The sequence below is a fragment of the Cricetulus griseus genome, chromosome 4 (assembly GCF_003668045.3).
Source record: "Cricetulus griseus strain 17A/GY chromosome 4, alternate assembly CriGri-PICRH-1.0, whole genome shotgun sequence".
Taxonomy (NCBI): domain Eukaryota; kingdom Metazoa; phylum Chordata; class Mammalia; order Rodentia; family Cricetidae; genus Cricetulus; species Cricetulus griseus.
Genome location: NC_048597.1, coordinates 226,583,098 through 226,610,785, shown reverse-complemented (window position 1 = coordinate 226,610,785; position 27,688 = coordinate 226,583,098). Strand labels below are relative to the sequence as shown.

General features: G+C 50.1%; 1 protein-coding gene across 10 annotated transcripts in view; it reads left to right on the top strand.

The window, feature by feature from the left end:
* The window catches only part of Scn5a (sodium voltage-gated channel alpha subunit 5), a 75,879-nt gene that overhangs the window by 32,164 nt on the left and 16,027 nt on the right, over positions 1-27,688 (top strand). For 4 of the 10 annotated variants that reach the window (XM_035444057.1, XM_035444060.1, XM_035444061.1 and 1 more), the window contains exons 13-19: positions 744-982; positions 8,274-8,447; positions 9,594-9,950; positions 13,435-13,878; positions 15,874-16,032; positions 19,369-19,489; positions 20,158-20,312. In XM_035444057.1, coding sequence (XP_035299948.1) covers positions 744-982; positions 8,274-8,447; positions 9,594-9,950; positions 13,435-13,878; positions 15,874-16,032; positions 19,369-19,489; positions 20,158-20,312 — 1,649 coding nt within the window. Of the gene's footprint in view, positions 1-743; positions 983-8,273; positions 8,448-9,593; positions 9,951-13,434; positions 13,879-15,870; positions 16,033-19,368; positions 19,490-20,157; positions 20,313-27,688 lie in introns of all 10 variants that reach the window. The other 6 variants (XM_035444055.1, XM_035444054.1, XM_035444059.1 and 3 more) reach the window with 2 other exon arrangements.

Below are 27,688 nucleotides of genomic sequence, written 5' to 3'. Positions count from 1 at the left end.
TCTGCCTGCCGCTGCCCTCGGGCCTCCGTACCGTCCCCAGACGTCTCTTCCTCTCTTCCGTCTGTGAATGTTCTCTCCTGTTCTTTGGGCTCTGTGGTTCTGGACCTCTTTCCTAGGTTTCCCACCTCTGTCCTGGACCATCCCAGGCCCCTCTCCATCTCACCCAGCCCTCTCCCGAACATCCCCCAGTCCGTCTAGAGCTACCCTGTCTCCTGCATGTCCTTCCTGTGTCCTCCCCATTCTGCATCCGTCTCAGCTGGTCCCGCCCTACGCAACTCCACACAACTTCTGAGCCAAACTGGGCACCTTCTTGGTGCCACCGTGTCCCAGGTACAGATGCTTGTGTTTTACCGCTATCCCAGAACCCCACCCCAGGCTGTCCTGTGTACCCTCATATCAGAACTTGGCTGCTCCACTTCCCGCCCTCATTTGCAGCCTGTCCTGCTCTGAGCCGTCTCGTGTCTATGGGAGACAGCAATCTGACATGAACCTGCATTAATTCTAATCTGTCCTATCTTACTTTCCCCATATCCATCTTAGTTCCCTATCCATGCAGCTGTTTCCTCCCACAGTTCCAGAGGAAAGAGCTGAGACGCAGGCCACCCTTTCCCCAGCCATCCCCCAGTGTCACTTTGCCACCCTGCCATCTCCCCCATGCAAGTCCCAAGACCTTTCTAGAATGCCACCAGGTGCAGCCAACTTGCTCAGCAAGCCCGGTTAACTAACTCCCTGGCTGTCCTCAGAGTTGGAGGAGTCCCACCGTAAGTGTCCACCATGCTGGAACCGCTTTGCCCAGCGCTACCTAATCTGGGAGTGCTGCCCACTCTGGATGTCCATCAAGCAGAAAGTGAAGTTCTTGGTCATGGACCCGTTTGCTGACCTCACTATCACCATGTGCATTGTGCTGAACACGCTCTTCATGGCTCTGGAGCACTACAACATGACAGCCGAGTTTGAGGAGATGCTGCAGGTCGGAAACCTGGTAAGGACCACGCGCCGTCGACTCTTAACTGGGCATCCCTGAAGAGCGAGGCTTTCACGGGGGAGGGGACTCTGAACATCACAGGGGCTTTGTGAAGGTGTGAGTCATAGAAGACATCTTGGAGGAGGAAATGACAAAGTCAGGTTTGGGGGAGCAAAGGTGTGTAAATTTGCAGTGGGAGACCAGGGCTTGAGCTTATGGGTGTGCTCCAATGCTGCAAAGCAGCAGTGAGTGCGGGCATCGGAAACGTGTGGAGACGTGAGATTAATGGTGACTGAACAGAGGAGGAAGGGCAGGAAGGATGGGGTTGTCCTTGTGCAGCAGGGGACTGGACAGGTGGACATTATTGAATGGGGAAGCAAGGGCGAGTGACTGGGGAGGGGGAGGGAAGAGTAGAGAGAAGTAAGGCTGAAAGGAAGACCAGATGGGATAATTAAATAGGGAGAGAGGAAAGGGAGACAAAGGGGTGGACAGATGACTAGAGATGGGGGAACGAGAGGACGGGAATGGATGTTAAGTAGGAAAAGGTAGAGAAAGATAGTTGGGTATATAGTGGATGATCAGAGAGCAGGAGACAGGTGGGTGGATGGTATTTAAAGAAAAGGAGGGAAAGCGTGGGTGGGTAGATAGATGATGTCTGGGTCAGTGGGTGGGTAGATAGATGATGTCTGGGTCAGTGGGTGGGTGGGTAGATGGATGATGTCTGGGTCAGTGGGTAGGTAGATGGATGATGTCTGGGTCAGTGGGTGGGTAGATGGATGATGTCTGGGTCAGTGGGTGGGTAGATAGATGATGTCTGGGTCAGTGGGTGGGTAGATGGATGATGTCTGGGTCAGTGGGTGGGTAGATGGATGATGTCTGGGTCAGTGGGTGGGTAGATAGATGATGTCTGGGTCAGTGGGTGGGTAGATGATGTCTGGGTCAGTGGATGGGGAGATGGATGATGTCTGGGTCAGTGGGTGGGTGGGTAGATGGATGATGTCTGGGTCAGTGGGTGGGTAGATAGATGATGTCTGGTTTAGTGGGTGGGTAGATAGATGATGTCTGGTTTAGTGGATGGGTAGATAGATGATGTCTGGGTTAGTGGGTGGGTAGATGGATGATGTCTGGGTCAGTGGGTGGGTGGGTAGATGGATGATGTCTGAGTCAGTGGGTGGGTAGATGGATGATGTCTGGGTCAGTGGGTGGGTAGATAGATGATGTCTGGTTTAGTGGGTGGGTAGATAGATGATGTCTGGTTTAGTGGATGGGTAGATAGATGATGTCTGGGTTAGTGGGTGGGTAGATGGATGATGTCTGGGTCAGTGGGTAGGGAGATAGATGATGTCTGGGTCAGTGGATGGGTAGATAGATAGATGATGTCTGGGTCAGTGGATGGGTAGATAGATAGATGATGTCTGGGTCAGTGGGTGGGTAGATAGATGATGTCTGGGTCAGTGGGTGGGTAGATGGATGATGTCTGGGTCAGTGGGTGGGTAGATAGATGATGTCTGGGTCAGTGGGTGGGTAGATGGATGATGTCTGGGTCAGTGGGTGGGTAGATAGATGATGTCTGGGTCAGTGGGTGGGTAGATGGATGATGTCTGGGTTAGTGAATGGGTAGATGGATGATGGCTGGTTTAGTGGATGGTAGATGGATGATGTCTGGGTCAGTGGGTAGGGAGATAGATGATGTCTGGGTCAGTGGATGGGTAGATAGATGATGTCTGGGTCAGTGGATGGGTAGATAGATAGATGATGTCTGGGTCAGTGGGTGGGTGGGTAGATAGATGATGTCTGGGTCAGTGGGTGGACAGATGGATGATGTCTGGGTCAGTGGGTAGATGGACAGATGGATGACTGAATGTAGTGAGTCTAATTGAGAATGCACAGAACCAGATTTGATTTCTGACTCAGCCCTTACTAACTAGAGACCTCAAGCAAAGTACTTAGTCCTGGTAATTGGCACAATAAGTATTTGCTGAATTTAGTAAATGCAAGAATCAGACAATATGGACCTCATCGGCAGCTAATGAGGCTGACTATAACATGCTGTCCTCCCTTGCTGAACAACAAGCCCTCAGCATGGGTGACGGTTGTGGTGGTGGCTGTTGTTATTATTGAAGACACTGACCCCAGAAGTCAAGATACCTGGCTTCCTTCAGGTGATTTTCCTGAGACTACATCAAGCTCTGCAAATTCAGCCTCTTCACTGCACAGATGGACACAATGAGGCAGGAGGGGGTATGTGGAGTAAAACCAGGCATGCATCTTCTATGTCCTGGCACAGGGAGATAGCCAGCTCCTCTCCAGAGGTCCTCAGAAGGACTGGCCAGAGTCCAGCCGGTGGAGAGGCCCCTAGCTGGGTCTCAGGTCTGTCTCACAGCAGACGTGGCCCAGCTGCCCAGGTGCTTCACACCGGCAGGTAGACCTCACACACATTGCAACCTGTGGCTATTTGCTTCCACACTTGATTCACAAACCCACAACTTTAAGTGGTAATTTGCAGATTTTTTTTCAACGTTTTCCCAATCATTTGAGCCCATTTGGCTGTTCTTGTACTTTCCTTCTTGCAAGTTTAGGGAGAGGTACACCTCAGCATGGGGATCTCGTGGTGCAGCCGTGGGTGTTGAGTGGTCCTTGGTACACCTCAGCATTTGGATCCCACGGCGCACCTGCAGGTGTTAAGAGGTCATCGGGTGGTCATTGTGGGATTTAATCGGATCGCAGACTTCCTGGGTAGGACTTGGCAGCAGTTGTGTGTGATGAAGAATCTTGGTGGCTGTGCTGAACCGTCAGCTTGTGAGTGAATGACAGTTGTGCTAAACCTGTCACTCGGTTATTGGTAACAGTTGTGCATTGTGCTGTTTGGATAGCTTTATTGCTACTATGAAAGGCTTTGGTTTTCTTGAATTTAATAGAGTCCAAGTGGCTTAAATATTATTGTAAAGAGACAAAACCACTAAAATAAAGTAGGATGGTAATCTTGATTGGGACAGACTCTCCAGGCATGTCTCCAGTGAGCATAGGTAATGTATCCTGGGGTGGGCCTTGAACTCACAATATTAGCTGAGAATGACCTTGAACTCCTGATCCTTCAGCCCCACCCCTCAGTTCTAGGTTTATAGGCATGCACCATCATGCCCAGCTCTTAAATTATTTCTTAACTTAAAAAAAAATAAAAATGAAAGTGAATGACAAGCCAGGAAAATTACAGCAATACATATAGCAGACTGGAAGGTAACATCTCTAATCTAAAACATAAGCAAACAATGTAATAGGACAATTATCAAAGGCAATGAGCAGCAGTTTGGCAAAGAAAGAAATACAAAAATAAAGGAATGGCTGATAAAACAGCTGTGTGCTGGGAACAGAAACACCGGATTAGCAGTTAGAGGGAGATACTTATCACACGCTGCTCATGTAGTTGGTTAAAACCTGTCTCTAAGGATCAGTTAGCCACATCAGAATCCCTAATGATGGTCATTGACACCATTCCATTTTTAAAATTCTATCCAATGAAAAGAATTGAACAGTATGTCTGCAAAATGGTATTTATTGTGACAGTCTTTCTAACAGAGAAAACTGTCTATCTTGGAGAATTGGTTAAACTATAACGGTGTATCTCTGCCGTAGAATGTGCCACAGATGCTACAACAACAATAGAAAACAGAGGGACTCTGTAAATTGTGTTTAATTAGCATGGAAAGGAGCCAGAGTGTCGCATGGTAAGCTCAGGTTTACAGTGTGAATTGTGTAGTCTCAGGAAAGAGTTCAAGTTCAAGACTGGCCTGGCCTATGTGAAACCCTAACTCAAAAGAACCCCCTTTTTTAAAAAAAAAAAAGTGTTTTTTTTTTTTAATTGTTTGTGTTTGAGTGTTTTGCCTGTATGTGCACCTCATGTGTGCAGTTCCCAATGAGGCCACAAGAGGGCGTCAGATTCCCCTGACCTGGTATCACATCCAGTTATGAGCTGCCATTTGGGCACTGGGAATTGAACTTGATACTCTAGAAGAGCAGTCTGTGCTTTTAACAGTAGAATCATCTCTCAAGCCCCAAACCCCACACTTGAGGTTCCCTGGAAGTCTCCCACTTACTGGGAAGTCTCCACCATCTCCTCCTGCTGAGGAGTTGGAAAGTAGGAAGCCATGCTGAGAGCCCACCAAACACCTGTGCTTTTCAAATCTGAAGCGGCCCTTCCTTCGGCCTGGCGCTCTCAGCTCCACTCGGGAGTTACAGTACATGTGCTGACGGCACTCTCCCCGCGCTCCACATGGAGAGTCCACTTCACACTCCCTAACCCTAACTCCTGGGTTTCCCGTCTCGTATATGTGCCCATTCAGGTGGAGAAGCTGGGCTAAGACCACGAGGCACCAGAGCTTTCTTTGTCCCACACGTCTGGTTGCCATTCCTTACGCATCATCACCGTCAGCTGTACTCTTTGTGACTTTAGCATGCGTGGTGTGATCCTAGCCAAAGAGGAGAAGGTCTGGAGCCAGATTTCAGCCACTTCTCGAGTTTAGCCAGAGTCAAGTATTAAAAAGCCCCTGTATGGGGCTACAGCACAATATCCTGTAACTCACAATAGCCTGTAACTACAGCTCTGGAGGAGCTGGTGCCCTCTTCTGGCCTCCATATGCACCTGCACTCATGTGCACATACCCACCTATAGACACATAATTAAAGTCCCTGTATCTGAGCTACCCAGGTCTCTAGGGCAGGGTCGGGGCTCTCCTATTTCAAGGCTTTCTAGGTGTTCCCAGGATATACGAAGGACAGCCACCCTGTGCTCCAGAACAGCATCTAGTCAGAATGAAGGTTCAGTAGATCTATGGTTCCCCAGACTCAGTATTTAACAAGGTTCAACAGATGTTGCTGATCCCAAAGGACCGTGTGGGTTTTGTCTCAAGCATCTCTTTGGTCTTTTTCTTATCAGTTATCTTGCTAGACAAACAGCTGGGAACCTGGTTAAAGTGGAGAGCAGGAGCCTTTGCTGGGCCTGCTCCCTGAACTGAGGAAGAACACTCAGGGGCGCATCGGACAGGCCTTAGTTACAAACCGACTCTCCTGTGCCCAGGCAGGTTCTAGGGAGTCCAAGCCTGTGTGCTGAAGGAAGGGGAAGCCAGTGACCCCTCTTAGGGGCTCTCAGGGCAGCTGAGTGCTTTGGGGTGTGGGGGGGCCTGAGCACAGCTGTACAAGGACTAAGTCTGGGCATATAAAGCTCCCACAAGGCCCAGAAATGAGCATAGTGGTACCAGATGGAGGACATGTGGCCTGCAGGTCAAAAATCTAACTGCTGCTTATTCAAAAGAGAGAAGACTCGCTACATATGCCCAGATGGTTCTTAGGCTGTGATGGGGACAGGCAAGGAATGTGCTTGAAGGGGCCTATTACACAGGTAACCATGGACTCAGTGACTTTTGAACAGGCCTGAAGGGAGAGAATCTTGTGGGTGGAGTAGAGAGATAGGGCAGCCGCGTGGAGTTGGGGCCTGTGACATGGAGAAACCGTTGGAACAGGCTTGCGTGCTGCGGGAGGAGCAGAGGACAGCCTGTATATTTGGGTGGAACCTGGAGGATTTTGAGGTCCCCTCTGGGAAATGGTTCTTTCTGGGCAGTGAGGATGGGGCTGGTGTGTGGTGAGGTCCCCCCAGCCACCTTCTCAGAACTCCATCTGAACAGAGAGGGAAGCCATGCCAGTATCTGCTTTTGGCAGAGTCCCCCGAGGGTACCCAGACCAGACAACCTCCCTGCTGATAGCTGACCCCAGTGGTGTGCCTTCAGCTCCCATGGCTTCATGCCTGCTGCGGGCCTGGTACAGTTCCCAGGACACTCTGACTACCACCCTCCTGAGTGTCTCCTCAGGCCAGACACTATCTCCTCACCATGGCCAGGCTAGCTCCTATGGACCCCTGACTTTGCAGCTATAACCTCAGCAGACACACCTTTCTCTGGGGACCATACCCCGCCAGTCTGGCATCCTTCAGGGTCTTGGGTTGTGTTATGGCTGCCCACCAACACCACAGGCTCCCATATAGCATAAACCAATGTCAGGCAGTTTGGATATGAAGTCAACAAGCCCAGGGAAGCCATCCTGGGTCCCTCAGGAATGCCTCTGGGAGGACGTGTCCAGCCTTGGGCATTGCACCGTGATACTGTTGTCTAGAGAGTTCACAGTCAAGAACTAAGAAATTAAAAAAAAAAAATTAAGCTCAAAAGAATTTTTTTTGTTTTCTGTTTGTTTTGGTTTTTGGTTTTTTTTTGGTTTTTTGTTTGTTTGTTTGTTTTTCGAGACAGGGTGTCTCTGTATTACTTTGGAGCCTGTCCTGGCATTTGCTCTGTAGACCAGACTGGCCTCGAACTCACAGAGATCCTCTGCCTCCCGAGTGTGGGGACTAAAGGTGCGTGCCACCAATGCCCAGCAAGCTCAAAAGTTTGAAGTTTACTTTAGTGTTGGACCTCAGCCACATATGGGCTTCAGGCCGTTGGTCATGTTTTTGGATGAGTTTTTTTTTTAGTATGCATGGGTTGGGGAGATGGCACTGTGGGTAAGAGCGCTTGCTATGCATTCATAAGGATTTGAGTTCAAATCCCTAGGATGGAAATCCAGGCATAGCCTGGCAAAGCAGTGCACGTCTTTAATCCTAGCACTCCAGAGGCAGAGGCAGGCATATCTCTACGAGCACAAGGCCAGCCCACATAGAGTTCTGGGCCACCACGGCTACATAGTGAGGATCTTGTCTGAAAAATAATTTTTTTAAGCCAGGTGTGACCATACACACCCATTGATGTGGGTGGCAGAGACCGGGGTGGCTGAGACTTGTTAAGAGCCAACCTAGCTCTAGGTTCAGTGAGAGACCCTGTCTCAAGGGAGTGAGGGTGATAGATTAGGGTACCTGATGTCCTTCTCTGGCCTCCACATGTGTGTATAACACACACACACACACACACACACATACACTAAAAACAAAATCCTACAAGTGTTCTAAAGCAGCAGCAGCAGCTGCTTGCTACTACAGGGAGGCAGTTGGCTTGCAGGTGAGGAGAAAGAGCACAGGAAATATGACGAAAGGCAGATGCAAAGGGCCTGAGCTCCTGGAGCCTCGTGAGGATGCTGTAGCTGGCCCAGCTTCCCCTGCAGGTGGCCGTTAGATGTCATGTCTACAGAGCCCATGATGAATGCGGGCTGTTTCTGAGCTGATGAGCCTGGCGGGTAGCCCAGAGGCCTGGGGAGAAGACTCTGGCAGGACAAGAGTCAGGAAGCGGGGTGCTTGCTGGCCCACACTAAGGACACTGACTCCCGCTCTCTTCAGGTCTTCACAGGGATTTTCACTGCAGAGATGACCTTCAAAATCATCGCCCTTGACCCCTACTACTACTTCCAGCAGGGCTGGAACATCTTCGACAGCATTATCGTCATCCTCAGCCTCATGGAGTTGGGCCTGTCCCGCATGGGCAACCTGTCTGTGCTGCGTTCCTTCCGCCTGGTACTTGCCTGGACCCACTGCTGTGTGGAAGGGAGGAGGGGTGGAGGGGGGCTGGGAATACCCTCTCCACAGCCGCTGTCCGAACACTCTCTGTCCTGCTCTGACTGCAATGGCAAGACATTTGTCAGGTGCCTGCTGGGTGTCTGGCCCAGGGCAGGGGTGTCAGGCAGAGTTAGGGAACATAGGAGCCATTCCTCAGGGGAACAACTGACAGTCATGCAGCTTTCCATGAATCTCTTTGAGCCCTAACAGGACCCACGAGTAGGGTCATATGGCAAGTTAATAGGCATGGCCAGGTCTGTGGGTGGCTCACTCAGGGCCTTGACTACCAAAATGGCATTAAAAAAGAAACAACAACAACAACAACAAAACTGAGAAGTGCTTAAATTACTTTGGATCTTGCTAAACTGCAGAGGCAGACCCGGGGGGTTTCAGATGTCCCTGAATCTTCTGTGTGTGGACCACATTGGGAGTTTAGGGTAACTGACGTCCTTCTGGGGCTGGTGAAGTGGCCAGGGAAGGCTTTCTGGAGGAGGAACGTGCAGCTCCGGTGGGAGATACAGGAGCAGCAAGAAAGTCCCGTCTATTAGGTTCTGATTCCGACTCCATTCCTGTAAGCCAAGGAACTTACAGAAGTCACTTCACCTTTAAGAACCATGGTAACCATGCCAACCTTGTGTGATTATCAGAAATTCAGATAAGTCAATCCCTCCTAAGCACAGACCTGGGACACAGTGGGTGCCCAATAAATAGGAGTGCCCCCCATCTTTCTCCGTGGTAACTGAAAGGAAAGAAAGATGGCAGAGATTGGGCAAGTCGGATGGCTTGAGATGGCCTGGGCTATCTGGGTCCAATAGAGGAAGGGCACCCCAGGCTGGGACAATCCACTAGGCAGCCCCTAGAAACGAGGTGTGGGGAAAGTAGGGCATTACCGTGGCGGCAGACAAGGGCTCAGGCCAAGAGACAGACTGGGGCCCAAGAGGCTTTCCAAAGACTGTGGCACATATCAGCAGTGACTCTCTAAGAGAAACTAGTCGGTGTGTGCTGTAGGAAGAAGTCCCCAGGGCTTTCAGGCAGGAGCTGGGGACATAACAGAGCCCTTGACCCAGACTGGTCACAAAGGCGCCTCCTCTCCCACTTCCTTAGCTGCGAGTCTTCAAGCTGGCCAAGTCCTGGCCCACCCTGAACACGCTCATCAAGATCATTGGGAACTCAGTGGGGGCCCTGGGCAACCTGACACTGGTCCTGGCCATCATCGTCTTCATCTTCGCGGTGGTGGGCATGCAGCTCTTTGGCAGGAACTACTCGGAGCTGAGGCACCGCGTCAGCGACTGCGGCCGGCTGCCTCGCTGGCATATGATGGATTTCTTCCATGCCTTCCTCATCATCTTCCGCATCCTCTGTGGAGAGTGGATCGAGACCATGTGGGACTGCATGGAGGTGTCTGGGCAGTCCCTGTGTTTGCTGGTCTTCCTGCTCGTCATGGTCATTGGCAACCTCGTGGTGAGTCAGCCGGGGCCTCGTAATGCACCCTGACCCGCCCACCCGTGCACCCAGACACCTCCGTTTGCCTCTCTCTAGCCAGCCACCGAGCTGTCTGTCAAACCATCTTCCTTCCCATGAATTCACTCGCTCGTGTGCTCGTTTTCCCGTCTTTCCCTTTGGACTCTCCTACCTACGCATGGGCCTGTGCACACGCATACCCATCCACCCCTGCGGTTATCGTAAGCACTCCTATTCATTCACCCGTTGGCTCTCTCCTCTATCTACTCATCAATATGCTGGCCGTCCACTCGCCACCCACCTGTTCACCAGTCTGTCCACTTAGTTACCAGCCCTCCCCTCCGTTTGTTCACTCACTCATTCGTTAGTCTCATCTTCTCATCCGCTCATCCCTACATCCATTCACTCATCTGTCTACTACCTTCCCATTCACACCACACACACTCACACACTCACACTCACACACATACACTCACACTCTCACACACTCACACACTCACACACATTCACACTCACACACTCACTCACACTCACTCTCACACACTCACACACACATTCACACTCACACACATTCACACTCACACACACACACATACACTCACATACATACACTCACACTCACACACACACACACATTCACACTCTCACACACACAGTCACACACTCACACACATACACTCACATACATACACTCACACACACACTCACACACATTCACACTCTCACACACACAGTCACACACTCACACTCTCACACACTCACACACACACACTCATACACACTCATACACACCACACTCACACACACTCTCACACACACTCACACACTCTCACACACTCTCACACACACTCACTCACACACACACACACTCACACTCGTGCCTGTTCCTGTGCCTGCCCACCCATTCACCCCTCACTCATCTCTCTGCTCTCCTCTTTACCCTCCGCTCATTCTTCCACCCATCAACCTACCCCCGCACCCCACATTCTCCATTCCCATATCCATCTAATGTGTCCGTCCAACAAGCCTTTTGAGGAGCCATCGTCCCCCTCCCCACCCCCCGCTTCTCTGCATTTGGCTCATTCATTCATCCGTCTGCACTCATCCTCATGTGTGTTCATGACTTGCTTAGTTTTCAATTCATTCCTTTATTGACCTGTCCCCCGTTACCAGTGAATTACTACCTGGTTTTGTGCTCAGAGTAACAGAGACTCGCTAAGCATTTCTTACATACCAAACATTATGCCGGTTGTTGGTGGGTATGCAGAGGAAGCATGGCCTAGCCCAGATACATGGTGGCGCTCATGGACTTGAGAGATGTGGAGAAATAACCCCCCGACAGAAATAACTGATCAGTGAGAGGCCATGAGTGACATCCCCCCCCCAAATAGGGAAATTAAGGAAGGTTTCCCGCCCAGAAGGGACACAGTTAAAGTGGCTCAGGACAGGAACTGCCTTGTTAGACATAGGTGACCAACACAGGGCCAACACTTGCATGGTCAGGCCCCGCTGTGAATAATACCTTGCCCCTCATGGGCTCAGAGTGTCAAGCCAGCACATAGGTTTAGATCCACTTCCCAGCCTGCCGTGGGATGAAAACTATGGATTGCAGAGCCACTCCCCAAACCTGCCTGTTTCACTATTCATGGCCAAGCCAGGCTAGAACCCAACAGATTGTCCACTCCTCAGTCCCCAGACTGAAGCTTGGAGCCCCAACGGGGGTCAGAGCATCCTGCACAGTGTCAGCAGCCCCCCTCTCGGTCCCCTCGAAGCAGCCTCCCCTTGGGGTGGAGCCTCACCTAGTCCCTACCTGGCTCCAGAGACCGCCAGACTCTGCTCCAAAAGGGAAACAAATGTACCCAGCACTCAGCTGATGTCAGCCCTCGGCCTTGATGCCTGGCTGAGCCTCCCCTCACCAGAGCCCTGCCATTTCTGAGCGGATCTGCCTGGGGACAGGAAGATTAGAGGCTCTGGAGGAGGGAAGCTACTGCCAGCCCACGCTGCCACTGCCGCCTCAGGAACTGGGCCGCTGCTGGGGCCAGCCGCGTGGGTGGAAGCAAGCTTGCTGCTGAAATGGGGAGTGATCAGGCAAGGCTGGGGCCACCCATGATTGACGGGGAAGCCCTGGAAGAACAAATTTCGGAAGCTGGAGACGGGAGGCCCTCAGGTCCTGAGTGGGTGGACAAGCCTCCTGCCTTGCCTGGAGCTTGAACCCAGGACTCTTAGGGAGTCAGGGTTTGTGGGACCAGGCATGGGTAAGGGATGCAGGCCACAGGGAGGACCCAGGGGCCAGGCTTGAGGTCAGCCTTGACAGCAGTTTTGATTAATACTGAATCCCTCATCCCTAGTGAGGGCATGGAAAAGGCAGCCAGGTGTCAGAAGTGGTCACTTCTCTATAGAGTTGGCACAGGAGCACCTCTAGCTGTTGCTGGCCATGGGAATTATATGCTGCTTTTTTAAGCAGTGGCTTCTCACAGAGGCCCAGACCTCACCTTCACCACCACCTTTGTCTGAATGCTCACCCCAGTTTTCTGGCAGATGCAGAGTCCCTGTGGCCAGGTGTATCCCTGGGGAGTTTGAGAGAAGTAGGAGCAAGGCTCAGAGATGCCTCTGGCCACCCTGCTACAAGGGCCACTTCAGCTGAACTCCTTCCTGGGGACAGAAAGGAAGGGCCAGGGAATGTTCCAGGCCCTCTGCCATCCTCATTTTCCCTCTGTGGGGCTAGGCAGTACACCTCATCCCACGACACCCATCGGGGGGCGTGTCACACACCACACAGTCGGTCTGAGACATCTGAGTGCTCCTGCCTTCTTTGTCTCCTTCCCTGCTGTCATCCCCTCTCTGCTACCCACACATGGAAAGGTGCTAAGTCACAGGCAGAATGCTCTGTCACCAGCCACACATGCCGAGCAGGTAGCCCACTCTGTGGGGAGACAAAGCTAATGGCTTCCCTTTTACCCTCAGACTCAGCAGCCCTTCCAAAGCCCTCAGGGATGGGAGTAGTTTCTTTGGGGGCCCTCTGCCTTGTCTCTGACTCCCCAACTTCCAGGAGGGATCCCTGGGCCCCCACTGCCCACTGTGCTCCATCCATTAATGCAAAGGCCAGAGGGGAAGAGGGAGGGAGAGGGAGGCCCTTGTCGAGGCTACTAGTGCCTGGTTAGGGCTCTTTCTGGTCTCTTTGCATGACCCCCTGCAAGCCCCTCACTGTCCCCATCTGTGGCTCTCTCCTTGACCCTTGGCTAAATACAAGGGACCTGGATCTGACAACTCTGGTTGTCTGAGCCTTTTGCGGAAAGATTTTGAATTCATTTCTGTTTTGTAGATGAAGCTTCCATATGCAAGAGGAGAAGAGGGGTAGGGGGAGCCCAGGATCTGTGCTGGTTTCTCATCAGGAGTATTCGGGGTCTTAGCGTCTCAGGCTTCAGGTTCCCCTCCGTGGTCTAGCAGTGCCTGGGTGAACTTGACCAGTTGCCTTGCTCGACAGGTCCTGAACCTCTTCCTGGCCTTGCTGCTCAGCTCCTTCAGTGCAGACAACCTCACGGCCCCTGATGAGGATGGAGAGATGAACAACCTCCAGCTGGCCCTGGCCCGCATCCAGCGGGGCCTGCGCTTCGTCAAGAGGACCACCTGGGACTTCTGCTGTGGGCTCCTGCGGAGGCAACCTAAAAAGCCTGTGGCTCTCGCCACCCACAGCCAGCTGCCCAGCTGTATCACCACCCCCAGGTCCCCACCACCCCCAGAGGTGGAGAAAGTGCCCCCAGCCCGCAAGGAAACACGATTTGAGGAGGACGAGCGGCCCGGCCAGGGCACCCCCGGGGATACGGAGCCCGTGTGTGTGCCCATCGCCGTGGCTGAGTCAGACACTGACGACCAGGAGGAGGAGGATGGAGAGGACAGCCTTGGCACCGAGGAAGAATCCAGCAAACAGGTACGCCATTGTCCTGACAGGGAAGCCACTTGCTTGGACAGGGTCCAGAGCACAGCCTCTATCTAGCCTCAACCAGACTACATCAGCAGTGGCACGGTGGAGAGAAGACAGGCCAACCCCGCAACATCTGGTCTCTCAGAAAGGCGCCAAGTCCAGCTGTTGTCCATCCATCCTGTTAGCACTCACCCCTGGTTAATGGTACAGGCAGGGAAAGCGAAGCATGGACAGGCGTTCTTCGTGGCTGCCTCTGTCTCCCCCACCCCCAACTCTAACTGTTGTGTGGCACCAGGAGCATCAGGGACAAATGTCTGGGTGAGAGAGGGTTATGGCTGGGTGACCTCACAACTGTCCCTTCCCTTCCTCCCATGCCTGAGGCTAATTCTGAGATTTAAAAATAAGTATCCCTGAAATGGAGGGTGTCAGGCACGGCACTATCTTATCTCCTAACCTGTTATTTTTAACACTTGGGACCAGAGTCTGGCTAAAACAGAGCGTCTGCCCCTCAGGTTTCCCTTGACCTGAGCTGGGCTCTCTGGCTGCGCCTTAGGTCCCTAGGTCAAGCATACCCAGAGGTACCCTTCCATGTTGGTGGCTAACTCCTCAGCAGGCACTAGGTGGGCCTGGCCCAAGAAAACAAGGTGTGGTTCTACCTCCTCCTGCCTCAGATGGCCTCAGAGTCCGTCCTTGACCATTTTAGCCAAATTGTAGGGCTGCAACCATAGTGCGGGAGGATGGGAGATCCTGGGACCACAGCTTCCAGTGTCTCCTGCACAGGAGACAAGAGCAGAATTCTAGCAGCTCCTTCCTTTCCCTTTGCTCTGGGACCAGCACAAGTGTGTGTGTGAGTGTGTGTGTGTGTGTGTGTGTGTGTGTGTGTGTGTGTGTGTACGTGTGAGTGCTTGCACACATGTCTATATGTGACTTGTGGAAATCAGGGCAAGCAACCCGAAGTGTTGTCTTAGGGGACTTGAGAATTAGCACGCCCTTTTTTTTTATGCAAACAGCACAAGGCTTTATTATAATTTGTTTAACGAGCTAACCCCATGTTAGCTCAGGTCTTTCATCCACCTGCCATGGCGGATGGCTAGAAAAGACAGCTCGAAGAGTCTGCATAGAAATCTTGTAGGGCAGCGTAAGGGGAGTGTCTAGGGGTACGCACAGGCTCAGGATTGGTGTGCCTCCAGGCTTGGAGGGCTTGCCCTGTGTTGATTGGTCAACTGGTTGTTATGGCCCATAGGCCCTCCCAGGATGGTTGCTATGCTCTGCACGTCATTGCTGTGCACTTGTCCGTAAAGCACACCAAGAGCCGTAAAGCATAGCGTCACCAGCTAACTTCTGATTGATTCCTTGCCACAAGGCAGGCACCTAACCTCCTAGTGACCAAGGCAAGGTCGTGGCAAGCACGCGTAACAGGTGCTTGGGGAAATGGGGAACTGGTCCCTTCATTCCCTCATTTTTTTTTTTTTTGGAAATTCCAATCATGGAATTGCTGTCTCTCCAGCGTCCCCATCAGGGAGTGAGAGATATTGGCATCCCCATGCAAGGGAGTTCCTTCTGACTAAGCATTTCAACCAGGGAAAATGGGTGACGTATTCTTTCCCATGCTACTTCCTGCTGACTTTGGGACAAAGTTGGGGACCCAAGAAGGCTGAAATGCTAGTCAAAAGCAAAAAATGGGAATTTAGGCAATGGGGAAGTCAGCACGCCCCTCTAAGTAGAGGTGATTGCACTCACAGGGCATCGTGGGCCAACTATACCCATTCAGGGAGTCTGAAGAGGAGAGGTGTATGCTGAGCTTTGACTACCAGTCCTTGCCCCACACTTACCAGGAGCCTCTCACTCACTGACCCAAGTCAGCTGATGAAGGGGTCTTTAGTAGATGGAGGCCCATGAAGATGCCAGGAAGCAGTGGGCAGAGGCTGAAACCCACAAAGCCAGGGCCCTGGAGACCTCTACCTGGGTGTTTAGACTCTGCTCATGGGGTCTTTTCAGCAGGAATCCCAGGTTGTGTCTGGTGGCCAAAAGCCCTCTGGGGAGCCCAGGGCCTGGAGCCAGGTGTCAGAGACGGCATCCTCTGAAGCTGAGGCCAGTACGTCTCAGGCAGACTGGCAGCAAGAGCGGAAAGCGGATCCCCGGGCCCCGGGGTGCAGTGAGGTAACAGTGGGTGTTGTCTGCTGCTGGGGCCAGAGCTGGGCTGTGAGAGGCCACAGCACAAGCCCAGCATTTGCTAAGGGGAACCACAACCAGTGCCACGGACAACATGGAGACCCACTGCAGAGGAGGGAGGGAAACCAGTGTCCTGACAGAGAGAGATGGTACCCACCCCAAGGCCACAAGTAAACTGTGAGCCCAACCAGCTCAGGACTCTGAGGCAGGACTAAGCCCTTCATTCCGTGTGTTTGCCGTCCCCTCACGCTCTGTTCTTGTGTCCTTGTACCATTTGGCAAGCGTTTGTCCTGTGACTCCCCAATCCAAAGAAGACTTAGTCGATCTCTCTGAACAGTCCTGGCTATATTGGTCACCTGCTGCCTCTTTCCTGCAAAAGTTAAGGGGTTGGGGGAGGCTGTCATCAGGATTTACTCTTGTCACACACAAAAAAATGCTTCTCTGAATTAACTACCACCCATTTGTGTTGTTGCGGGGATTTTTTCACTCTTGGGGGCCCGCCACCCAGCTTCCAAATAAATACACAGAGACTGATTATTACTTATGAGTGCCTGACCTTAGCTTGGCTTGTTTCTAGCCAGCTTTTCTAACTTAAAAAAATATCATCCTGTTTCTCTTTAACTACATTTTGCCTCTGGGCTTTTTAACTTTCTTTATGCTCTGTATCTTTCTTTTCTTCTTACTCCGTGGCTGGCTGTGTGATTGGGGCTGGGTGGCTGGGTGGCTGGGTGGCTGGCCCCTGGCGTCCTCCTCTCCTCTTCTCCCTCCTTGCTCCCTTCCCTAGATTTCTCCGCCTATGTATCCTCTCTGCCTGGCAGCCCCACCTGTCCCTCTCCTGCCTGGCTATTGGCCACTCAGCTCTTTATTAGACCAATTATGTGTTTTAGACAGGCAAAGTAACACAGCTTTACAGAATTAAACAAAGGCAACATAAAAGAACGCAGCACATCTTTGCATCATTAAACAAACGTCCCACAGCCTAAGTGAATGTTATACATTTTAAGCTGATATTCCACAACACATTTGGGAGCTTTTCTGTTTAAAAAATAAATAAAATTTACATATCTTGTTTAACTTGAAAACTTGAGAGTGGTGTTACCATGCTGTAGACAGGTGGTAGCCATTTCCCAGCCTCGGGTTTGCTGTAATACCACCCTCCTGATTGAATGTGTGACCTGCCTGGACCCTCTGCACATCTGGGTTTTAAGCCCCCCACGCCCAGGGGCCTGTATCATGGCCAGCCACACTACTCAGCGTCACTTGCTTCAAGCATGTAGAAGGGAATTCATGTGTTCAGAGAGTAGTGGGTGCCATTTATTTTCCTGCATCTGACCTCACTCTGAAGCCCAGTGATTGTAACTTTGGTCCTGTAAGAAAAGCCCTAGGACACTGACTGTGTCCTGACTGCAGGTCACAGTCCCCTCCCTGGATGATCTAACACTTGACATCAGGTGGAGTGGGACGATTCAGAGCGTAAAGCCTCAGGAGGGAGTGTGAGAGGACACGGAGCTTTGTGACTTCTTCCCTTCTGACATGTAGGGTCCTAGAAGAGGAAGAGAGAAATGCCAGGGTGTCCCCAGGGGAAGGACTTTTTCCAGACTGGGATGTAGCTGGATTGGGAGAATGCTCACCTAACACTTGCAAAGCCCTGGGTTTGACCCTCAGCACTGCACAAACAGGGTGTGGTGACCACAACTGGAGGCAGGAGGATAAGAAGGTCGCAGTCAACAACAGCTGTGCATGAGAGGCCCCCTGAGCTGCATGAGACCCTTCTCAGAAAGAGAAGAGGGAGGAGTTCCCTCCTGAGAACTCGCTCTCTTGACTGACAGCTGTGTGTCCGTAAGGCCCTGCCTAGTGTAACCTCAAGAGCATGGGGACACAAGACAGAGCCCCAACCCTCTGACTACTCCAACCAGCACACTCTCCCCTCCCCTGAGACTTAGACCTTTTCTGCCACAAACCTCAGAAGAAGAAGAAAAAAAAAAAAAAAACAGATATGGGCACAGTGACTCGTCCAGCGGTAGCCACACAGCCAGATTCCAGCATCCAGTCAGGAGCCCGAGCCTAGGCGGGCCTTAGGCAGCCAGCTGAGGTAGGAGTGAGACTGGACAGAAGCAGATGGGGCATTCCTTTCTCCACGGAAGGCCTTCTGAGTCTTCCGTCTTAAAGTTCTGTTCCCCAGAAACAGGGAGGGACGAGTACTCTGTGTAAATGACTCATGGGGACAGTGCTCCCCGGAAAGGCCAGGAGAGGAGAAGGGAGAAGCTAGACCAAGGCCAAGGTAGGCTCTCTGGAACAGTTCAGCAGGGGTCAGTGGGAAACTGAGAGCATTGAGTCTGACCCCTATGCTGTCCCTCCGTAAGGCCTGTGGTAACCACCCGGGCTGGCTAGTCACCAGCTAGACGGTTTTGTGGGGGCCAGCTATGCCACGGGACTCACAGTGGTCAGACAGGGTCATCTACCTACCCGCAGATCCCGGCATCAGCTACAGCCACAGTGGCACAGACATCACAGGCTGTCGGATAACAGTGGCTCTCAACCTTCCTCACACTGCCACCCTGTTCCTCATGCTGTGGTGGCCTCCGACCATCATTGTGTTCATTATTTTAAAATTATTATTACGTTTGTTGCTACTTCGTAACTGTAGTCTTGCTGCTGTCATGAACCACATGTAAATATCCATGTTTTCTGATGGCCTCAGGTGACCCCCGTGAAAGGGAGGTTCAACTCCAAAGGGGTCACGACCCACAGGTAGAGAACTACCCACCTAGAGCCCCCCTAGGAACCAAGCCACTTATCAAGGTCTAGGGCCAAGAAGGGAAGATTCCAGCATTTTCTCAGCCTCACCTGGTGCTCTGCCCCCACCCCAACACCCCTCCGAGCTGGGCGGGGAATATGGGCTGTTGTTGACCTGTTCTCTGCATGTCTGACCTGCTGCCGTGTGCCCGTGTCTTGGTTTTGATTCTGTTCAGGATGTGTGTCTGTGCACCAGTGGTCGTCCCGTTGTCTCCCCTACTGTGTTTGCCTTGTCCAAGCTAGATGGCGTTTCTCCTCCTTGATTCTCCTGAAGCTCCTCACCGGCCCACAACCCAGCCCTAAACTCAGGAGTCCCATGTGTCCTGAAGCCAGGTCCTCACTCTGCCCTCACTGAGTGGCTCTGTGGCAGGCGTCCGCCCACTGCCACCTCAGATTCCCAGGGTGTGCAAAGAGGGGGCCATCTGGACTCACCCTAGGCCCCCCCCCCAGATGCTAGGCTGGAACTGAGGCTCATGCTGGCCAGCGGTCACCCCACCCCCTCCCCCTCCCTTTCCCCCTCCCCCACAGGCCCCTGAGGACAGTTACTCAGAGGGGAGCACTGCTGATGTGACCAACACCGCCGACCTCCTGGAGCAAATCCCAGACCTGGGTGAGGACGTCAAGGACCCAGAAGACTGCTTCACTGAAGGTACCTTGGGGCCCTTAGCCTCAGCCACACCCAGAGGGGACTTGCATGTGCGCGCCATGACTCACCCTGAGCTGGCATCTGCCTTCCTTTACCATTCGTCTGCAGTGTGGGGTCATGGTGGGCCTGCCCGTGGTGTAGGCCTGAGCAGCAAAACTAAGGGACGACAGGTAGCACCATGTTTTCGGTGTGCCGGTCTAACCCAGGTCCACCTCGCCCGGCACCTAGGAGTCTTTCCCCGTCTACCCATGTGGGTGTGGTAGATGGCCAAGTTGGTGACTGGCATCTGAGCTTGTGAACGGGAGCATCTGGAGCAGCTGTGGGTTTCCTGTCACGTGCTACTGTTAGCGTTAGGGCCCCACCACTCCCAGGGCTCAGACGCTGCAAAGGTGAGGTGGATCATGGGAGATAAGTGTTTCCAGAATCCATCTCCTGAGGGGAGCAGGCTGGCACCCACTCCATCCCCAGCCCTACAACAGCCCAGGCCAGCCAGCCTCTTCACAGAGCGTTTGCTGAGTGTGTGGCTCTGTAGGGAGCACCCGTAGTCCTCCCTCACTGTGGTCCCTCACGCCATGCACCCCACCATTACAACCTTTCTCTCAGTCACTCCCTCAGCCAGCCTTCTGCCATCGACCCAAGTGTTCACAGGCCCTGTCGCCCCTCCCCCAAAGGCTGTGTCCGACGCTGTCCCTGCTGCACAGTGGATACAACGCAAGCCCCAGGGAAGGTCTGGTGGAGACTGCGCAAGACCTGTTACCGCATTGTGGAGCACAGCTGGTTTGAGACTTTCATCATCTTCATGATCCTGCTCAGCAGCGGAGCCCTGGTACCTCCTGGGGACGTAGGGCTGGGCAGGGAGAACTAGAGGAGGAAGGGGGGGTCTCCCACTAAAACATCCGGTCAAATGGGGTGGTGCCTCTGTTGGAGACGTGCTCCCCACCCCCTGGAGCAGACAAGCTCATAAGCCTAACACACCCACAGCACATAAGAAGACCAGAGCAGAAGGGCTGGCACCGGCCCTGGGTCCAGCCCACTGCCTTGTTCCACGAAAGGGAAATGATTTTCTCTGGCTCCCCAGCCTCCCACATTGGAACTCATCCACCTGCCCTCTGCCTCAGGCATGCCGTGAGGCCATTAGACTACAGCCAGGACTGGTGAGGCAGTACTGGCTCCTCACCATCCATGCCTTCCACGGGCCACCGGCTGAGCCATGTAGTTCACATCTTGTCACATTGTGTGGGTAGGTCAGCGTCTATGGAAACACCAGAAGCTCCAAGGTTCAGAACCTTCGATCTGGTGTGTGAACCCAGACAGCTGGGTTCCCCGGCCAGCTGTCTTGACCTTCCATTTATTCGGTGCTTTTTTTCTAAGTAATCTGTGTTTCTGACCTCGGGGTCTTACACTGTTGCCAGATACCTCAGCAGGTTTGAGATACCCAAGATCAACACAAGATAGAACCGAGTAAGAATGGGGTGGAGGACTCTGAGTGATGAGGGGTCAAGTGGTGCTGGGGCAGTTAGGGAGGACTCCCTGGAGTAAGCTCAGAGGCTCACAGTGGAGGAAGGCCAAGGAGGAGCAGTGAGACACCCCAAAAGTTCTCCATCTGGCTTGCAAGCACACTGCTCTGGGCCTGTGGGCCTTCTACAAAAAGACAGGCTAGCCCTGGAGACGGTTCTGGAAGGTGCCGGTGATCAGGGATGTATGTGATCCAGAGGGAGTGGGGAAAGAGCACTTGTGTTGTTGGCAGCATGAGAGCCCGAATAGGGAGCACTCTGCACGCCCCTCCCTGCTTTAGCATGGGCCTGGAGCCATGACTTGCATCCCGCCTGCTGTTTTACCATTGGCAACCTGAGCCAAGTCTCCGTAGGTCTCAGAGAAGTATGATTTGACAATATGTTAACAAGTTTTGTTTTTAAACAGCCACAAACAAGGGCAGCCAGAGCCATTTAGTCTGGGCTGTGCAGGAAAATCTCAGGCTGGCATAAGTGAGGAGGAGTTTTGGCAAGCATCTGGTGAATCTAATCAGGGTAGACAGCCAAGCACTGTTGCTAAAAAACCGTGTCAATGATATATTGGGAAAAAAGAAGTCTGCAAGTGTTATTTAAAGTTATAAACTTGTTTAACAGAAAGCAAACTATATCCCTTCCAGAGTGCTGAGAGTGAGAAATTAAGAAAACAGATCTTTCAAGAAAAAAAAGCAACAAGGAAGTGTAGAAAACAGAGAGTAGTACAGCCAAGCATGTTTTAATAATAAATGTAACTGGATAAAATTCACATTTTAAAAGGAAAGGGACTCTGATCTTGAAAAATATCATCCTTGTACAATGAAGTGACTCAGAAATACTTAACATGAAACAAAAACTTAAGCTAGTTGAGTATCCTGTATCCAAAATGCTGGAGGTGTGGGCATTTGAGACTGTCTGCATAACACAGATTCCAGAAATGCACGAAATTTGGAATTTGATATCACATAGACCCTTATAAACTTCCAGATTTTATTTTATTTTATTTTTTGCATTAGGGATGTATACTAGTTGCTTTTCTCTTTGCTATAACAAACTACCTGACCAAGAGCACCCTAAAGAAGGAAAGTCTGGTTTAGAGTCACAGGGTAAGAGAGCCCAGTTCATTGTGGCTGGGAAGGCAATGGCAGCCGGAGCACAAGGCAGCTTACCCACACCTGGGCTGATAAGAAGCAGAGAGAGGTGACTTTTGGCCCTCATCTGGCTTTTCTTTCTTCTCTCTTTTCCCCCAATCTGTGGGAATAATGCCACTCACCTCAGAGGGAGACAATTACTGCTCAGTTAACCCTATATGGAAACATAGGCACAACAGATGTGGCCAGAGCTGTTTCTATGGTAACTTTAGATCCAGCCAACTTGACAATGAAGATTGTGTGTGAATGTGTGTGGGTGGGTGTGGTGCACATGTCTGTGTGTGTCTCTGTACATGTCTGTGTGCCTGTGTATGTGTGCAGCTGTCCATGGAGGCAGAAGGGGGTGTCAGATCTTCCTGCAGTTACATGTGGTTGGGAGTTGCCCGGTGTGGTGCTGGGAACCGAACTCTGGTCCTCTACAAGAGCAGTGCATGCTTGCAAATGGTGAGCCGTCTCTCCAGCACCTGCATTAAAATATTTTGAATAGCAATGGAATTATCTTCTTCCCTCAGAACAAATTATTTTCTCTCTCACTAACAGACATGACAACAGAAATCATGGCCATTTTGTTGATGTGTTAATATTAAACAATGTTGAATTCAAGGTAAAAAGCTTGAAATAAGACAATAAAGGCCCAACCTACAATTAAAGTACAACTACTGGGGCTGGAAAGATGGCTCAGAGGTTAAGAGCACGTACACTGCCTGTAACAACAGCTCCAGAGGACCCAACACCTCTAGCCTCTGAGCACACCTGCCCTCGCATGCACAACTCTCCCCACACTGACACGCACACATATGTAGTTAAAAATAAAATACACCATCAACTGTCTTAGTTGTAAAAATGCATGTGGTATGTGAATAAATGCATTTAAAAACTCAATTCTTGGAGCTAGAGAGACGGCTAAGCAGTTAAAAGCACTGGCTGCTCTTCCAGAGGACCTGGGTTTGATTCCCCACACCCATGTGGCAGCTCACAACCGCCGGGAACTCTAGCCCCAGGAGATGTGGGCATCAAGCATGTTAGTGGCACACGGACATACATGCAGGTGAAACACTTAACACACAGAAAAATAAATACAATAGTCTTTTAAAAGTTAAAAACACAACTGTTATGATTACTGCTTGGGATTGCATAGCACTTAAAACTAAAGCCAAAAGCCACTGAGGGAAAATGGGAAAAAGCAACCAAGTGTAATGGTACTAAATTCTCCCTGTGATGAGTTTGCAAAAAATCAAGTAGGAAGAATAAGACAGGGAAAGACCTTCTTTAAAAAGTTAAAAAAAAAAAACAAGTTAACACTTAAGTAGAACTATGTACCAGGCACTGTTTTAAATATTTTATAAATACTAATTTCAGTTAATTATCACAGGATCCCTGTGAAATGAACACCACTGTTAAAACAATTCTACAGATGAAGAAGCTGCTGTAAATACCAAAACTAGAGGCTGCAGATGCATTTACCTAGAGTATGCAAGCTCTGCTGTGGTCCCCAGCACAGAGATAGAGATGGAGAGATACATACGTACATACGTACACACACACACACACACACACACACACACACACACACACACACTATGTAGATAGACACATAGATAAGCAGGCAGCCAGATGGATCATACATACATACATACATACATACATACATACATACATACATACGCAGGCAGGCAGGCAGGCAGATGGATATATACATACATAGAGAAACAACTGACTGGGGGAAGACCTGGATAGAACATGAGGAGAATATATGTGGGATGCAGCCAATGCTGTAATCAGAGGGCAATTATCAGTAAATGAAAAGAATATATTAAGAATCTTTTCTATTTTTATCAGTTTTTTCACAATCATTGTGATAATTATGTGTTTTTAAAAAATCTTCATTTTGGTGCCAGGTGGTGGTGGCACACTCCTTTAATCCCAGCACTCAGGAAGCAGAGGCAGGAGAATCTCCGTGAGTTCCAGCCTGGTCTACAAACTACACAGAGAAACCCTGTCTCAAAAAAAAAAACAATAAATAAATCTATGTTTTGTGTACATAAATAGATTTCCTAACGTGATGCCATTCTGATATTTTAGAATATATCTATGATATATTGAGTATTTTAAATCTGTTACTGAATTCTAATGGCAAGGTGTAGTTGGCTTTTTTTTTTTAACTCTTTGCTCCCTGACTTTTGGGGGCCCACAACTGAGCTCCCAAAAATAAATACATGGAGATTTATTCTTATTTATTCTTATGTCTGGTTTTAGCTTGTCTTGTTTCTAGACAGCGTTTCTTAAATTTTCCTGTCTACCTTTTGCCTCTGGGCTTTTTCCTTTTCTTACTTCTGTATCTCTTACTTTCATTCTTACTCCATAGCTGCCTGGGTGACTGGCCCCCAGTGTCCTTCTCACCTTCTCCTTTTTTCACTCCTATTTTTCTCCTTCAATTTAGTCTCTCTGCCTAGCTATTGGCCATTCTGCTCTTTATTGGACCAATCAGGTGTTTTAGACAGGAAAATTAACGTAGATTTACAGAGTTACACAAATGCAACATAAAAGAAGGCAACACATCGTTAACCCAATCTAATATTCCACAACAGCAAGGTTTTCTTTTCAAGATTTTTTGAGTGACCAGTTGATTAAGGGAGGGAAAGGTCCTGGCCACACAAGCCTGGCAGCCTGAATTCCTCTCCCAAAACCACCCAAAGGTGGAAGGAGAGAACCAACTCTTTAGGGTTGTCCTCTGACCCACATACACACCAGGGCATGCACACTCACCAACCCCTTCTCCCATACAGTTATCAATCGATAAAATTGTTTAAAAATAAAAACATAAGAGCAAGACAATCCTGAGCAAACCAAAGGATCTGATGGATGAAACAAAAATATAAATTAATGAATTAGAAAATAAATAGCAAATTGGCATAAAATTCTATAGCTACCATGTGTGTTCCCTACCCCTTTAAACCTTTCCCACGTCACCCTGACATCACCTTGACCACACCCTGACAGGCGTGGTCGTGCATACCTGTAGCCAGCCTTTAGGAGGTGTGGTTATGGTGTCTCCCTACGAAGGGTTATCTGTCTGCCCTCTGTATGCTGCACTCACACACACAAACATGCACACACCCTAATACACATACACATCTCGAGCACGCAAACACTAAAGATACAAAAATAGTCATGATAGAGCTGGACAGATGGCTCAATGGCTAAGAGTACTTGCTGGTCCTTCTGGAGGCCTTTTTCTTTATTCTCGGCTCCTATGTGGTGGCTTCCCCACCATCTATAACCGCAGTTCCAGGAGATCCTACATCCCCTCTGAGGGTACTAGACATACATGTAATGCGCAGACAGGCATGCAAGCAAGCAGTGTTTAAAGGAGTCCACAAAGCCCAGACAAATGGTTCACAGATAGTTATTAGGGAGCACTCACACAATGACGGCCAACAACCGCCGTGGTCGCCCTGCCCCTGGAGATGCAGCCTCTGCCCTTCAGGGTGCTCTGATCACAACCCAAGAGAGTGAGCCAGCCCCCCTCTTCCTTATAAGGGGTCACATCCACACACCTGAAGCCACACCCCTAGGATGCAGCCACCATCGCAACTCCACTGGCGAAACAAGACTACAACAGTCCTACACATAAAATAAAAAGTAATCATAATAATAGAAGGTGGGGTCGAGGCTGCAGCTCAGTAATTGAGCTCTTGTGGGAGGCCCTGAGTTCACTGCTCAATGTGGCAAGAAAAAAAAAAAAAAAAAAAGATGGTTCCGCTGATGAATCACTTGCAAGCAAGCCTGAGGACTTGAACTCAGTTCCTGGAGCCCAAGCACAGGCAGAGAGAAAAACCATTCCACAGACACGGCCCCTGACCTCCACAGACATGTATCACACACATACCCATGCACACAAATCACACAAACAAGTATTTTAATTAGAGGAAGAAAGGAGTTTGAAATTGTACGTTAAAAACATGGCCAACTGTAAAAACCGGATACAAAGAGCCTTTGCTGTTGATACTGTTTCTTATGGATGGAAACTGTAACTGTAACACTTCTCTGCTATTTTTTCTTTCCCTGTTGTTGAAAAATATAAAATAACTGGTAACAAAAGTAGCAGAAATGTAAGAGAGGTTGATGAATAAGTATGGAATCTTGCAAGGCATGAAAAAGGAAACAGCTGCAGTACTGTGGTCTCAGGCAAGAAGGCTCTAGTTCCCAGTTACTGCAGGGCTGGTGAGAGCTCAGTAAGGGAGCCTGAGGGTCCCCCTCACTCCCGAGGCAGACATGGCAGAAGGAGACAACTGTCTCCCTACAGTGTCCTCTGACCTCCACATGCATGCTATGGCATGCAATATCCCCACCCCACAAATAAGTAAAAACAGTACTTTTCTTTTTTTTTTTTTTTTTTTTTTTTTGTTTTTCGAGACAGGGTTTCTCTGTGGCTTTGCAGCCTATCCTGGAACTAGCTCTTGTAGACCAGGCTGGTCTGGAACTCACAGAGATCCGCCTGCCTCTGCCTCCCGAGTGCTGGGATTAAAGGTGTGCGCCACCACCACCTGGCTTAAAAACAGTACTTTTATTAAAGAGTAAGACAGTACTACATTCCAACAATAGATCTGAATGGATTTGATAAAATATCAGTAAAATTTATCTTCAGAATTTCACACAAAAAGGTCCCAGTGGGAGGACATAGGATATGGCTCAGTGACAGAACACTTGTCTAGAAACAGGTCAGGCTCTCGGTTCCATCCCAGAACTGAGAGGGACAAAACAAACTAACAGCAGGAAGGTCTGGGGTAGATCTAAGCAAACAGAGAAATGTCACACATAGGAAGACTGACTTCTGATTAGTGGATTTTATGCAGATTTTTTAATAAAATGTTGGGGTGGTTGACAAACCACTGAGAAAAATTTATTAAAATGTATATTTTCTCTTGACCAAATTAGATTTTTGAAATTATAATATAAAAAAAAACCACAAAACTTAAAAAAGCGGGGAGGAGGATTCTTTTCTAGTTTCAGAATAGGTGAGAACTTTTTAAAAAGATTTCTCCTTTTCATGTCTGGTTGTTTGCATGTATGCATGTACTGTGTGTGTGTGTGTGTGTGTGTGTGTGTGTGTGTGTGTGTGTGTGTGTGTGTGTGTGTGTGTTGCCACAGAGGCTGGAAGAAGATGTTGGATCCCCTGCAACTGGAGTTACAGGTGTTTGTGAGCCACCATGTGGGTGCTAGGACTGGAACCCAGGTCCTCTCGAAATACAGCCAGTGCTCTTAACCATTGAGCCATCTCTCCAGCCCCCTGCTGATGGTTTTCTTAATATCAAAGATTGTACCCAGTGAACATTATAACCAATGATATAACTGTATTAAATGCTGTGATGATGAGTGTGGTAAGATTTAGAGCACACAGCAAACTAGAGGCAAGAGCTCTGTGGATGGGGTGTGAATTGATCTCTTCTGGGGCTTGCTCACACTGTCCCCAAGCCACACCTTCGTCCTGACATCAGGAGTCTAGAAATTTATCCTCAGCAAATGGATACATGGTTGGCTTCAGT